This window comes from Sminthopsis crassicaudata, chromosome 5 (assembly GCF_048593235.1).
Source record: "Sminthopsis crassicaudata isolate SCR6 chromosome 5, ASM4859323v1, whole genome shotgun sequence".
In the NCBI taxonomy this organism is placed as follows: Eukaryota; Metazoa; Chordata; class Mammalia; order Dasyuromorphia; family Dasyuridae; genus Sminthopsis; species Sminthopsis crassicaudata.
In genome coordinates, this window is record NC_133621.1 from 61,118,373 (window position 1) to 61,133,057 (window position 14,685).

General features: G+C 38.4%; 1 protein-coding gene across 14 annotated transcripts in view; it reads left to right on the forward strand.

Annotated features, from left to right (window-relative positions):
• The window catches only part of KIAA1217 (KIAA1217 ortholog), a 607,564-nt gene that overhangs the window by 567,931 nt on the left and 24,948 nt on the right, over nt 1–14,685 (forward strand). For all 14 annotated transcript variants that reach the window (XM_074266937.1, XM_074266938.1, XM_074266939.1 and 11 more), the window contains one exon: nt 6,415–6,590. In XM_074266937.1, the coding sequence (XP_074123038.1) occupies nt 6,415–6,590 (176 nt within the window). The remainder of the gene's footprint in view (nt 1–6,414; nt 6,591–14,685) is intronic.

Sequence of the window (14,685 nt, forward strand, 5' to 3'; positions counted from 1 at the left end):
TCCCTTTCCTTTCTTTAGTATTTCTTTGGGATATAAGCCCAGTAGTAGCACTGCTGAATCAAAGGGTATGTACAGTTTGATAACATTTTGGGCATAATTCCAGATTACTCTCCAGAATACATTCTTTCACAACTCCACTAACAATGTATCAGTGTCCCAGTTTTCCCACAGCCCCTCCAACATTTATCATTATTTTTTTCCTGTCATCTTAGCCAATCTGACAGGTGTGTAGTGGTATCTCAGAGTTGTCTTAATTTGCATTTCTCTGATCAGTAGTGATTTGGAACACTCTTTCATATGAGTGGATATGATTTCAATTTCATCATCTGAGAATTGTCTGTTCATATCCTTTGACCATTTATCAATTGGAGAATGCCTTGAATTATTATAAAGTTGAGACAATTCTCTGTATATTTTAGAGATGAGGCCTTTATCAGAACTTTTAGCTGTAAAAATATTTTCCCAGATTGTTACTTCCCTTATAATCTTGTTTGCATTAGTTTTGTTTGTACAAAAGCTTTTTAATTTGATGTAATCAAAATTTTCTATTTTGTGATCAATAATAATCTCTAGTTCTGCTTTGGTCACAAATTCCTTCCTCCTCTACAAGTTTGAGAAGTAAACTATCCTATGTTCCTCTAAATTATTTATGATCTCGGACTCATTTTGATCTTATCTTAGTACGTGATGTTAATTGTGGGTCCATATCTAATTTCTATCATACTAATTTCTAGTTTTCTCAGAAGTTTTTGGTCAAATAATGAATTCTTATCCCAAATGTTGGGATCTTTGGGTTTGTCAAACACTAGATTGCTAAAGTTGTATTTTTGTCCTGTGAACCTAACCTGTTCCACTGATCAACTAGTCTATTTCTTAGCCAATACCAAATGGTTTTGGTGACTGCTGCTTTATAATATAGTTTTAGATCAGGTACAGCTAGGCCACTTTCATTTGATTTTTTTTTTCATTAATTCCCTTGAAATTCTCGACCTTTTGTTCTTCCATATGAATGTTGTTGTTATTTTTTCTAGGTCATTAAAATAGTTTCTTGGGAATCTGATTGGTATAGCACTGAATAAATAGATTAGTTTAAGGAGTATTGTCATCTTTATATATTCACTGGGCCTATCCAAGAGCACTTAATGTCTTTCCAATTATTTAAATCTGACTATATTTTTGTGGCAAGTGTTTTGTAATTTTGCTCATATAATTCTTGACTTTCCTTTGGTAGATAAATTCCCAAATATTTTATTCTATTGACAGTTATTTTGAATGGAATTTCTCTTTGTATCTCTTGCTGTTGGATTTTGTTGGTGATATATAAAAATGCTGAGGATTTATGTGGATTTATTTTGTATCCTGCAACTTTGCTAAAGTTGTGGATTATTTCTAATAGCTTTTTATTAGAATCTCTGGGGTTCTCTAAGTATACCATCATATCATCAGCAAAGAGTGATAGTTTGGTTTCCTCATTACCTACTCTAATTCCTTGAATCTCTTTCTTGACTCTTATATCCGAGGCTATTGCATAGTAATGGTGATAGTGGACAACCTTGTTTCACTCCTGATCTTACTGGGAAAAGTTCCAGTTTATCTTCATTACATATGATGCTTACTGATAGTTTTAAATATATGCTCCTGACTATTTTACCTCCTTCAATTTTTCAAAGGTATTCTGTGATATAGAGGCAGATAGATGGTCCAGTGTGTAGAGCATGGGTCTTATTTGTAGTGAGGAATACCTACATTTGAATCCTGTTTCAGAAACTTAGTGTGTTATCTGTGTGACCTTAGGCAAGTTGACTTTTCCTCAGTTTCCTTATCTGTAAAATGGGGATTAGCATTTATCTCTTATGGTTGTTTTAAGAATCAAATGGGATATTTATAAAGTGCTTGGCACACCTTAAAACAGATAGATAGATAGATAGATAGATAGATAGATAGATAGATAGATAGATAGAAAGAAAGATAAATAGATAGATAGATAGATAATGTATATATTCTTCATAGATTAAATTTATAAAGTTTCTAGATACTAGCTATTTTTAGCTATTGCTAACCCTTTTTAGGGTCATAAAGTCATATTACCTCAAATTTTGAGACCTCAGAAACTGCCAAATTCAAAAAGTAAACTTAGGCCTAGGGAAATTAAATGACTTTTCAAAGTCATAAATGCACTAAATGTCAGCAGCAGGATCTGAATTCAATCATTCAGAGCCAGCTTTCTTTCCCTGTTACTTTCTGCTGGGGAAGGATGAGATTTAACAGCTGGATAAGCTTCAGATCCTAGCCTGAAATATACTTTACACTCAGCATGGTAGAGTGTAGAGGGCCTTGGGATCAGGTTTCAGATGCCAGCTCTGTCACTAGCTGTTACTTGTGCGAACTTGGGCATGTCATTTAAACCTTCTGGGTTACAGTTTCCTTCTCTGTTAAATGAGATAGTTGGACTAGGTGACCTCTAAGGTCCTGTCTAAATCAATGCTGGAGAGCTCCTGATATAATAGAAGTGAATATCATGAACCTTCCACTGCTTCTCTCCCACCACTGAGCTTATCAATCATCATCAACAGAAGGAGACATGTAAGAATAGGAACTGCCATGTAGGCATCTAACATGAATCAGTGCATCTATATTCCAAAACCAAATACAAATAATTTTTGGATTATCCACCATTAAGGTTTTTTTCACACATCTCTTTGTACCCAGGACCATTCCACAAATCTCTCTTTATCACCAGCTCTAAGATGAAATATGGCAGCTGTGAAATGGAATACCAAATAGGAGTAATATCAGAAAGCAAGCAAGACAATAATAGTTAATTGAAATTTCAAGGAAACATTAGGCAGGTAGACTATAATGATTGTGTTGGAGGCAGAGTAAATGAATTGACTTGATGGATGAGCTGTCAAAATTCACAAGGCACATGGCAAACACAGAAAGTATGGGCATATCTACAGATCAGAGAAGAACTCTATGCAAGTGGCAAAGTACATCTGAAACTCATGTTCCAAAAATGAATGCGTCAGTTTCAAGCTTAATAGGTAATGGCTCAATTCTGAGTTTCTGTTTGAAGTCTATTAACCAATCAGCCAGCTAGTATGTCATTATCATGAGCCTTCTATGTACCAGTCTTCATATTAGGTTCTGGTGATACAAAAGCAAAAAGTAAAACAGTCCCTTCCCTTGATAAGCTTATATTCTATCAGAAAAAAACATCATTTGTACACGAGCGCGCTCACACCCACACACCCACACACACACATCTTATAAAAAGAAAAAAATTTGAGGATAGAGTTGCCAGCCCTGAAGTCAGGAGGGTCTGAATTCAAATCTGGCCTCCTGGTACTTCTTAGGAAGTACTTCATACTTCCTAAGTACTTAACTCCAATTGCCTCAGCAAAAAAAACAAAATGAAATGAAACAAAAACAAAGTAATTTGTGGGAAGAAACAGTAACAGTTGGGAATTGGGAAAGGTTTTGTGTAGAAGACAGTACTTGAGCTGTGTTGAGGAGAAAAGTAGAATATTGAAAGGTGGAAGCAAGAAGAGAATGTATTCCCTTAATGGAAAGAAAAGCAAATGAAGGCTGCCTCGCTGTATTAGATCTAAAATTATAATATAAAGCAGCAAATAGTTAATAACTATAGCAACTAGTGTTTGACACACCCAAAAACCCCAACTTTTGGGATAAGAATTCACTATTTGACAAAAACTGGTGGGAAAATTGGAAATTAGTGTGGCAGAAACTAGGCATTGACCTACACATAATACTATATACCAAGATGAGGTCAAAATGGGGTCATGATCTAGACATAAAGAATGAGATGATAAATAAATTAGAAATTACCTCTCAGATCTGTGGAGGAAGGAATTTGTGACCAAAGAAGAACTTGAGATCATTATTGATCATAAGATAGATAATTTTGGTTATATATAGTTAAAAGTTTTTTTGTACAAGCTAATGCAGACAAGATTAGAAGGGAAGCAATAAACTGGGAAAACATTTTTACATTCAAAGGTTCTGATAAAGTCTCATTTCCAAAATAGATAGAGAATTGGCTCAACTTTATAATAGTTCAAGGCATTCTCCAATTGATAAATGGACAAAGGATATGAACAGACAATTTTCAGATGAAGAAATTGCAACTATTTGTAGTCATATGAAAAAGTGTTCCAAATCACTATTGATCAGAGAAATGCAAATTAAGACAACTGTAATGTACCACTACACACCTCTCAGATTGGCTAAGATGACAGGAAAAGATAATGCGGAATGTTAGAGGGGATGTGGGAAAACTAAGACACTGATACATTGTTGGTGGAGTTGTGAACGGCCCCAGCCATTCAGGTGAACAATTTAGAACTATGCTCAAAAAGTTATCAAACTGTGCATACCCTTTGATCCGGCAGTGCTACTACTGGGCTTATATCCCAAAGAAATCTTAAAGAAGGGAAAGGGACCTGTATGTGCCAAAATGTTTGTGGCAGCCCTCTTTGTAATGGCCAGAACCTGGAAACTGAGTGGATGCCCATCAGTTGGAGAATAGCTGAATAAGTTATGGTATATGACTGTTATGGAATATTATTCTATAAGAAGAGATCAACAGGAGGATTTCAGAAAGGCCTGGAGAGACTCACATGAACTGATGCTGAGTGAAATGAGCAGGACCAGGAGATCATTATATACTTCAACAACAATACTCTATGATGATCAGTTCTGAAGGATGTGGCCCTCTTCAACAGTGACATAATTCAAACCATTCCAATTGTTCAGTGATGAAGAGAGCCATCTACACTCAGAGAGAGGCCTGTGGGAACTGAATGTGGATCGAGACATAACATTCTCACTCTTTCTGTTATTTGCTTGCATTTTGTTTTCTTTCTCAGCTTTTTTATTCTTTCTTCTTGATCTGATTTTTGCAACAAGATAACTGCATAAATATGTATGCATATATTGGATTTAACATATATTTTAACATATTTAACATGCATTGAACTACTTGCCATCTAGGGGAGGGAGGTGGGGAAAAGGAGGGAACAATTTGGAACAGAGGATATTACAAGAGTCACTGTTGAAAAATTACCCATGAATATCTTTTGTAAATAAAAAGTTTTATTTGAAAAAATAAAAAGAATCCTTTCCCAACATGTTTTATTCAAAGCATGTAAAAAAGAGATGGAATCCTGTTTGAGGAACAGCAACAGAGTGCATAGTTTGACTGAATTGTAGAATGTGTCAAGAGGAGTTCTGTGTTATAGGAACAGAAGTCTGTAAATTCATAGTAAAAGTTCTAAATGCCGTCAGAGGAAGTTGTGTCCAATCCTAGAGGCAATAGGAAGCAACTGAATATCTTAGAGCAAGAGGGAGACATAGTCTCAGTATTAAACTTCATAGCTATGTAGAGGATGGGTTGGAAAGTGAGGCAGAAGTAGAGGCTGATTTCAGGGAAACCAGTTAGGAAACTATTGCAGTGGTTTTGGAGAGAAGTAATGATAGCCTGAATTAGGGAATAGTTGGGTGAGTAAAGAGAGAGGAGGCAGATTTAAGGGACTCTGTCAAGGTAGAATCCACAAGTGTTTGCAGCTCTAAACTGGTGGGTCTCTAGCTATCTTGAGGGGAGGAGGGGGACAAGGAGAGGGCAGGCACAAAATCATATTAAAACTGGGTGGATAGAAGTATGTACAAATAGCCTTGTGAAAATACAAATTCACACGCAGATCTGGAGGTCTTTTGCCACCAAGAGTTGATAATAATGATAATCATTAATTGCTGGTTCACCTCTGGGTGAGTGGGTGCTGGGCGAGCTGGGCCATGAGCCAGAACATGAGAAATGGCTTGTCTTCAATCTGAACTATTCTATATCTGTGACATTTCCCATACACTGGCTATGATGCAGTCAGCGGGAAGGGATTCAGTTTCTTCCAGAGTCATGTAAGAGCTAGACACAGAGTAAAGGAGCATATAATCTATTTGTCGGTTTCCTTCTGAAACGCACATGCAAGATTGCCGTGATCATAGAATCCTCCTCAGTGGCCAAATACCATTCATTAGACATGCATGGAAATTTACACCTACCCATTTACATGCATGTGTGTATACAGAAATGTGCAAATGTGTGCAGCTGCACCCTTAAACACGAGACCTTAGGAAGAAAGCGTATACAGGGATCTATGTCTTGCTGCATGGTGTTCGTTTGTGGGGACGGATACGGAAGCATATTGACAAATACTTGGGCCCTTCTTGCCGGCCACATTGGGGTGAGAAAGTCCGCGGCCTCTCCCCAGACCCGGATACCGAATCCTCAGCTGCAGGCGGCTTCGTCTGAGCCCACTCCCAGCACCCGCAAAGCTTCCAGTGCCAGAGGTGTTAGCCGGGCAGGGGAAATTGAACTTGATTTCTTTTGTGAAACAGCTGCAGAACCAGGAGTTGCTGAGGGCGATGATGAAGAAGGCTGAGCAGGAAATCAATGGCAAAGTGATTGAAACCCTGAAGAGGCTCGAGGATCCCGTGCAGCGGCAGCGCCACCTCGTGGAGCAAGAGAGGCAGAAGTACCTTCACGAAGAGGAAAAGATAGTTAAGAAATTATGGTGAGAATCGGTTGGGGGGGGGGGGGGGTTGGGGAGGGATTGGGCTGAATAAAGGGAGAGTCTTTTAACTACAGAAAAGTTGCTTCCTCCAAATGGGAGGCGCTTCCTGAAAACAGCCTCTGCTTACTTAGTATCCGCTGAATGACATTTGGGCCCCAGATTGTTTTGTGTTCTTTGCCCGCTTAATTGATATGTTGTCTCTACCGCTAAATGGTATCACTTTAAAGGAGCCAGTGTGTTAGGGAAAAAGAGAAACGAGTATGGACCAGATCAGATTTTTTTAAACCGATTTGATGGAAAATGTTTCCAGTATTTAGTGTAATATGATGGTCCATATAACCACTGGCAGATCCTTTACCACGCTCAATTAAAAGAAGCAAATAGTAAAGTTGTATATGTGATACGTGTGATGTTAATAATTAATGTAACTAAAGACCAAGTCTAGGTGTCTTCCCCAGGAAAACCGTAAGTAGTGTCTGATCTACCGTGAGGAGAGGTGCTTCTGTAACCGGGAAGCGTTCTCAGCAGGCCTCGCTGTGGAACTTCAGCCCCGGGTAGTCATGCCCAGGCACCAGAAATGCATTTTTGTGTTAATATGTGAGAGCCTGCACCAGGCCATTTATCACTGAGCCATCACACCTTAGGTTTTAATGAGGAGCCGTTTTTCTGGGTGCTTCTAGCCTTACACAAGCGGTAATTCTGCCATTTCCTGGGGAGTGTGACTCCCATAATTTGAGATAGTAAGAGAATTACTTTCAAATGGTCCTCATGGCCACCATTCTTTGTGATCTACAGACTAGACTCTCATCACCTTGTCTTTATTTGATTGATATTTCAAATTTCCTTCCATACTAACCTAACCTATTTGGATAAAGTGAGAATTTCCCTCCGACGGAAAGAGCAAAGAAAGGATGAAAATTGGAATTCTTTTTAATGTATTAAAAGTATTCATCCAAGTTTTTGTATAATGCCACTGAATGATATAGCCCCTTTGTGAAATTATACACTCCCTAAAACTGATGTAGTATTTGTGGGCCTTGGTGAACAGGTACTAAGGATATTCCAAATTTTAAGCAACTTTTAGAGAGTTTTTGTTTTGTTTTATTTTAAGAATTCAGACTTTTTAGAGTGAGGTCTTGAGATCAGATCCATAACTTGTCACCTAGAACAAACCGTCAAACGTTAAATCAAGTTAGGAATTAATGATATAAAAATAATTCAATAAGTTATTATGGCAAATTCAACTTAATGAGAGAAGGGATTGATAGAGTGGCACATATATATATATATATATATATATATATATATATATATATATATATATATATATATTACTACAAAAAAATTTGATTAAATTTTTGTATCCACTAAATTTCAGTGGCCTGGGGGAAAGTCCCAGTCCCCTCCCCCTGTGGCTCTCTCTTAATATAGCTCTGTTCATCTGTTCATCATGGTCACAAAGGCTTCATCAGAGAAATTTTATCAGAAAAGAATTTTTTTCAAAATTTGTTTCATTCGTTTGGTTCAAAAATTGGAATTGGACAGGAGTGATGTTGCTTGTTCTTTCCTTGTGCCATCCTCCTCTCTCTAGAAATGTATACATGGCAATGTGGAATGCACTGGCAGGCAGCATCCCTGGGTTGATTTGACTTTGTTTAGATGTCTGCCGTTGCTGTTGTTGTTGCTACTGCTGTTATGGTGGAGCGTTCAATCTAAAGGTCAAGATTAAAAGCAAATGACTATGATATGAAAACAAAGGACGATCACAAAGCAGTTTTTGAAGTAAAATTGGGCAGCGAGGTGAGTCTGCCATAGATAGAGTGCTGGGTATGAAGTCAGGAAGACTCATTTTCTTGAGTTCAAATCTGGCCTCAGAAACTTAGTAGCCGTTTGCCCCTGGAGAAGTCAACTAAACTTGTTTGCCTCAGTTTCCTCATCTGCAAAATGAGCTGGAGAAAGAAATGACAAGTTACTTCAGTATCTTTACCAAGAAAACTCCAAATAGGGTCATGAAGAGTCAGACTGAAAATAACTGAACAAAAATGATGCAATAAAATTACTTATAGAGATCATAATGCTGACCTCCTAAGAAAATGAATTATTATAAAATGATTTATCTCACCTCCCTAAACTTTGAGTAACTAATATCCATCTATCTCTATCCACCCCCTTATCTCCATTTACATGACCACTGCCTTCATTCTGGCCTTCACCATCCTTACCTGTGCCTTGACAGTGACAGTCTGAAGCATTCTTCTGCCTCTAGGCTACCCGCTCTCTAATCCATACCCCAGGGAGCTAAAAATTGGTTATTCCTAAAGCCCAAGAGTAACCATGTAATTCCCCACCTCAAGAAACCCCTGTGGCTCCCTCTTGATAAAATTTAACCTTGCCTGTTCACCTCTTCAAGCCTTTCACAACCTGGCTCCAGCCTAACTGTCCAGAGTTATTGCGTATTATTCTCCTTTATGTCAGGCTTTATGGTCACGCTATCCTACTTGCTCTTGTTCTAAACATGAAATTTTATATTCTTCCTCTTTATATTCAAATGAGCCATAACCTGTCCTAGAATGTACTTCTCTCTCACATGAACTTCACAGGTTCCCTGGCTTCCTCCAAAGTGTAGTTCAATCCCCATCTTTTATAGGAAGCCTGTGACAATGTCACACACCCCCCCCATCCTGCAGTTGGCTCCTGAATATCCTTTTGTATATATCTTATATTTAGTTTTCTACTTACCTGCTCTTTCTCTCCAATAGAATATAAGCTCCTCCAGGGTAGGGATTGATTGTTTTTGTCTTTATGTTCCTTAGTGCCTAACACAACACCTCATGTGGAATAACCTAATAGATGCTTATACACTGAAAGGACGATAAATATGAGTAGAATGCCTTAGTCCTAGGGGACCACTTCAAGTCTTGACAAACTGAGAGTACCAGTCATAGCATTATGGGGACAATTCTAGAGCTTTGGGGAAAATGCAGGGATACCATTTTAGTCTACCTGAAACAGCCTCTGCCTCCAGCCACAATCCCCAAAGTCATGTAAGCATTCCCTGGCCCCTCTTCCTAGCCTTCTTTGTGAGTGACTTCCTTCCCACCCTCGTTCAAATGTCAGTCCTTAAGGATGAAGAAAGGTGTCTTGCTTATTTGTGCGTATCCCTAGCACAGAGCCTGGCTGCTGGCCCATAGCAAGCACTTCATAAATACTTTATACATTTACTAATTGGTTGATTGATCAGTCAGGCTCATTTTTCCACCAGACAGATGGTTCACTTCAATTAAATAAACATTTCTTTAGCACCTACTCATGGGATTTAGAGATGAAAAGTATCTTAGAGATCCTCTTATCAAGATAAGACAGGGGCAGCTAAGTATCAGCTTGGAGTCAGGAAGACTCAACATCCTTGAACAAGTCACTTAACCCTGTCTGCCTTGGTTTCACTGTCTGTAAAATGAACTGGAGGAAGAAAAGGTAAGCCAATCCAGTACATTTGCCAAGAAAATCTCAGACGTGACTGAAAAATGATTTACAACAACAAAGAGACCCAGAAAAGTTAAGTATTTTGTTCAAGATCATGTAGATACCATAGTGTATACATGAAGGTTATCACTCAGAAAGTTTCCAGTGAAGTTCTATTGCTTTCCAATCCAACCAGCATCCATAACAATAACAGTGACTCCCATCATAAGCCTTACTGAGTGTTCTCCCAGTAACCTTGTGAGGTCAGGAGGCCAAACGTTCCTAGGGATCACCATTTTAAATGAGAATCACAGGATCATGGTGTCAGAACAGGGAGGGGGCCAGAAATCAACCAGTTCCCCGTGCCCCCCCAATTTACAGATGAGGAAACTAAGACAAAGTGGCTGAGGAGCTTTCAGTTATAGATCCATAAGTGGAATAAGAGATGATCAAATCTGACTCCATTTTACAGTGGAGGAGAGGTGCAGAGAGATGAAGTGACTTCAAAAGGTCACATGGCTAATAAAATCATTGTCAGTGTTCAAATTCTGATTTCTTCTACAACTATTCCATGCTGACCTAGCATAGGAGCGAGTAATGATGCTTATGATAATATCTAGCAATTCTCTAACGCTTTACAAATGGCAACTCATTTGTTCCTTGTAATCACCATGTTAGGGAGGGACTTTTATTTTCCTCATTTTATTGATCTGGGAATTGAGGAGATGATATGATTCACCCAGGATGGCTCAGCTAGAGAGAATCTGAGGCGAGTTTCAAACTCAAGTCTTCCTAATTCCAAGCCAGCTGAGGGTCTGGAGCCTCATGAGCATCTTACAAGTTAGATTCAAGAAAAAGCAGAGCTGGTCATGGCTCAGAGAACATACTCCTGGTTCATATCTCCTTTTACAGATGAAGCAACTGAGGTTCAGATATCAAAGTAAATTATTCAAGATCACATAGCTCATTCATAGTGAAAGGAAGAAATACTCAAATCCATTGCTCTTTATGCAATGCCATGTTCTTTCTCACTACGAAATGAGGAATAGGATAAAAATTGCTTATAAAATGTCTCAGAACTGGCATCCATAGTAATCAGGTAGCAATAAAGAAGCTCCAGCATCCTTGATCTCTCAGCAGCACACAGGTTTGCCAGAATTATCTCCCAAATGGTCACATACTGATTGATAACGGCATTTAAAAACTTCATTGCTGAATTCCCAGGGCCTTTTTCTTTTTTAAACATTTTTTTTCTTTCAACAAACTTTAATGCCTTATTTGTAACCAGTACATGCTATATTAAAAAGTGGCACTTTGGGGCACAAGAAAATTGCAGTGTATTTCCGGATGATCCATTGACAACAGCCACGACACAGAAAGGCCAACTGGGAAGTTTATTGGTCTTTAGTGAGCAAAGGTTATAAGACCCAGAAGGCATGTAGCAGAGAAGTGATTAAAATGGGACTCCAGGTAGAGGCAGACGGAGGGTCAAATGACAACTCCTTTGAAAATTAATTGCAAATTGGAGGACATCTAGATTTGTAGGTTAAGTCACACGCTATCATGTTCAAATCCATGACTCTGCCAGTCAGTTTTGAGACGCTGGCCACCGGTCTTGAACAGAATTCCATTTGGATCTGAGATGGGAAATTTTTATAAAGTAAAAGTTCCTAGACTTAGGAGGCAAATAAACATAAAGTACAGATAGAGGGAAGCAATATAAGGGAAGAAGCTGCAGAAAATGGAGGAAGGAGGGATTGCCACATATTCCTTTACTATGTGGCACCCTGGGTATATTGGTACATACCTGAAATCCCAGCAACTGAGGAAGGCAAGGCAGGCAGATCTCTTCAGGTCAGAAGTTTGGAGCTGTAATGGGCAGTCATTTTTTTAAAAGGGAAGGAAAAATGAATTATCCCATTTCTTCTTTCCCTCCTTGATGTGCGGGACTATTGATGTAGTCACAGGACAGATCCTTTATTTAAAAAAATGCTTTTGGAGCAAGGGCAGGGCCTTCTGCTTTGGTTTAAAATTGGGATATTATCTCCTGAGTCTTCATTGAACATTTCAGTGCCTTCTTAAAAATCTGAAGGCAAAAGAAAAGGTGCCATCATATGTATCCTAAGAGGGCTTAAGATCTACAAAGCTCTTTTCACACATCAAATATTATAACCGTTCTGCACTTCAGAAATTGAAACTTAGGGAAATCCAGTGACGCCCACATTCACCTTACTAATGTGTCAATTGTTGGTGTTGTCTTATATTTAAACATATATGATTCCCATTTTGGGGTTTTCTTGATAAAGAGATTGGAGTGACTTGCCATTTCCTTCTCTTTTTGACAGATGAGGAAACTGAGACAATAGGGGTAACTGACTTGTCCAGAGTCACACAGGTTGTAATCACCTGAGGTCAGATTTGAATTTATAAAGATGAGTCTTGCCAATTCCAAGCCCAGTGGTCTGTACACTAAGACACCATGTAGCTGCCCTTCTATTTAGTAGCATCCTCATTTTACATGACCAACATGAGCAATCTGTAAAATGAGCTCTTCCTCTTAATTGGCTCCCTTCCCTTTTCCTTTTCTTTCCCAATTCCCCTCCCTTCCCATTCATCCTGATCTCTCGCTGGCCACTGGACCCATCTGGTTCTGGAGGGGAAAGTGGGGCAGCTAACCTTGCCCAGCCCATCCTCATTGAAATTCACTTGTAAGTCATGATATCACCTCCCTGATGTCATGGTCCTCTCTGAGATTGATGGGCAAATAACAGCCCTTCTCTCTCCAATTTTCCCCCTTCCCTTTTCTCCCCTTCCCTTCTTATCTTTTCCCTTCCCCCATCCCATTCCTTATTGCTAACCTTTTCCTATAAGTACTCCTTTAACTCCTTTTTTTATAGAAAGTAGCTAGGTTAAATAATGGATTATGCTCGCCCCCCCCATATATATCATACAAACCCCCAATATCATACAGACATACACTTTGGCCATAATAGGTAATCCTTGTTCATTCTCTTATGTTTTAAAACCAGACCAAAAAAAAAAAAAAGCAAAATCCTCCTCAAATTCAGTAAAATATCTGTTCTCATACTACCACCTAGTGGTTATTTATTCCCCCATTTTTTTTTTTCTTTTGATTCTTTGGATTTACAAGGAATCAGAACATTTATCAGTACAACTTTCTTTATTTTATCAGGAAACTCAGATTCACAAAAGACAGATTGAAATATTCCTGACCTTTGCATCTAAGCGCAGTTATTGTCAATATATGAGGGAAAAGAGTGTGTGAAGTGGATATTAAAGTGGAGTCATGGTATGATTTTGGACTGCCTCAAGCTTGGGTTGAGATTCATTCATTTGTCCATGAAACATTTACTGAGCACTGAATATATACTATTGAGTTGGATCAAAAAATTGATCTGAGCACTGAGAGGATCAAAAAATTACTAAGACATTCCCTGTCTTTAATGAATTCACAAACTAGTAAGAGAAATAAAGCATAAGTATAAATAACAGCCATATTGATCTAAATAGATGCTGCTCATAAATTTATATTGCAGCACTAAAATGAGAAATGTTTGAAAGGATTAAATGTGTTCATATTGCATTCAGATTTTTCATATAGGTTAGATTCTGAGGGGGAAGATAGCCTATATTTAGACATAGTCATATGGTGACATAAATTATGATATTAAAAAAATAAAAAGAGAAAGGAGTGCTCCATATACACATATCTGCTATTCTTATTTCATGGGAGCACCACAGAAAATAGTCCTATATTGTAAGTAAAAACAAACTTCTTTCTAGGATGGACCCCTTTAACTTCCTTGGAATTTCCCTAGACCAAAACAAAAGCAAACCAAATCAACAAGTATTTGTTAAACATTCAGTTAATTGACAAGCATTTATAAAGCACCTATTATGTGTCAGGTGTGGTGAGTACTAGAGATACATAGATGAAAATAGCACAGCTCATACAAGGGATAATGTTATAAAAAATTACCTATGCCATGTACTGTCAAAAATGTAATAATTATAAAATTAATTTTTTAAAAAAAGAAAGAAAATAACACAGCTCCTGGCTTCTAAAAACTTAAAATTCTCATGGAGAAATAGTTTGTGTATCCAAATAAAATTTATGTAAAACATGCAGAATAAATAGAAGGTAATTTCAGGGGAAGCACTAATAGCTGGAGGGACCAGAAAAGGCATCTTGGAGGAGGAAGTTATGAACTGAATTTTGAAGGGAAGGAGGTTTTCTTGGAGGTATCGGTCAGGAAGGAGCACTTTCAAAACTTGGGAGACCGACTCTGCACAGGTTTGGTAAGGGAGGAGGGATAGCAGGGAAAAAGCCAGTTTGGAGAGCCCGTAGCATAATGGGGACCGGGAAGTAGCACATAACAAGTCTGGGAAGGGAAGCTGGGGCCAAGAGCTTTCAGTGTGCAGCAGAAGAGCTGATAGCTGATCTTAAAGGCAGATGGCCACCATGGGAGCTTTCTGAGCAAGGCACACTGGCAGACTGGAGTTTAGCTGCTTTGGTGACAGTGTGTATGATGAATTGGGAAGAGAAGAGACTGAATGAAGAGGAGCCAAATGAAAAATGAGTATTTATTTATGGGTGTCGTTCAGGAGAGAT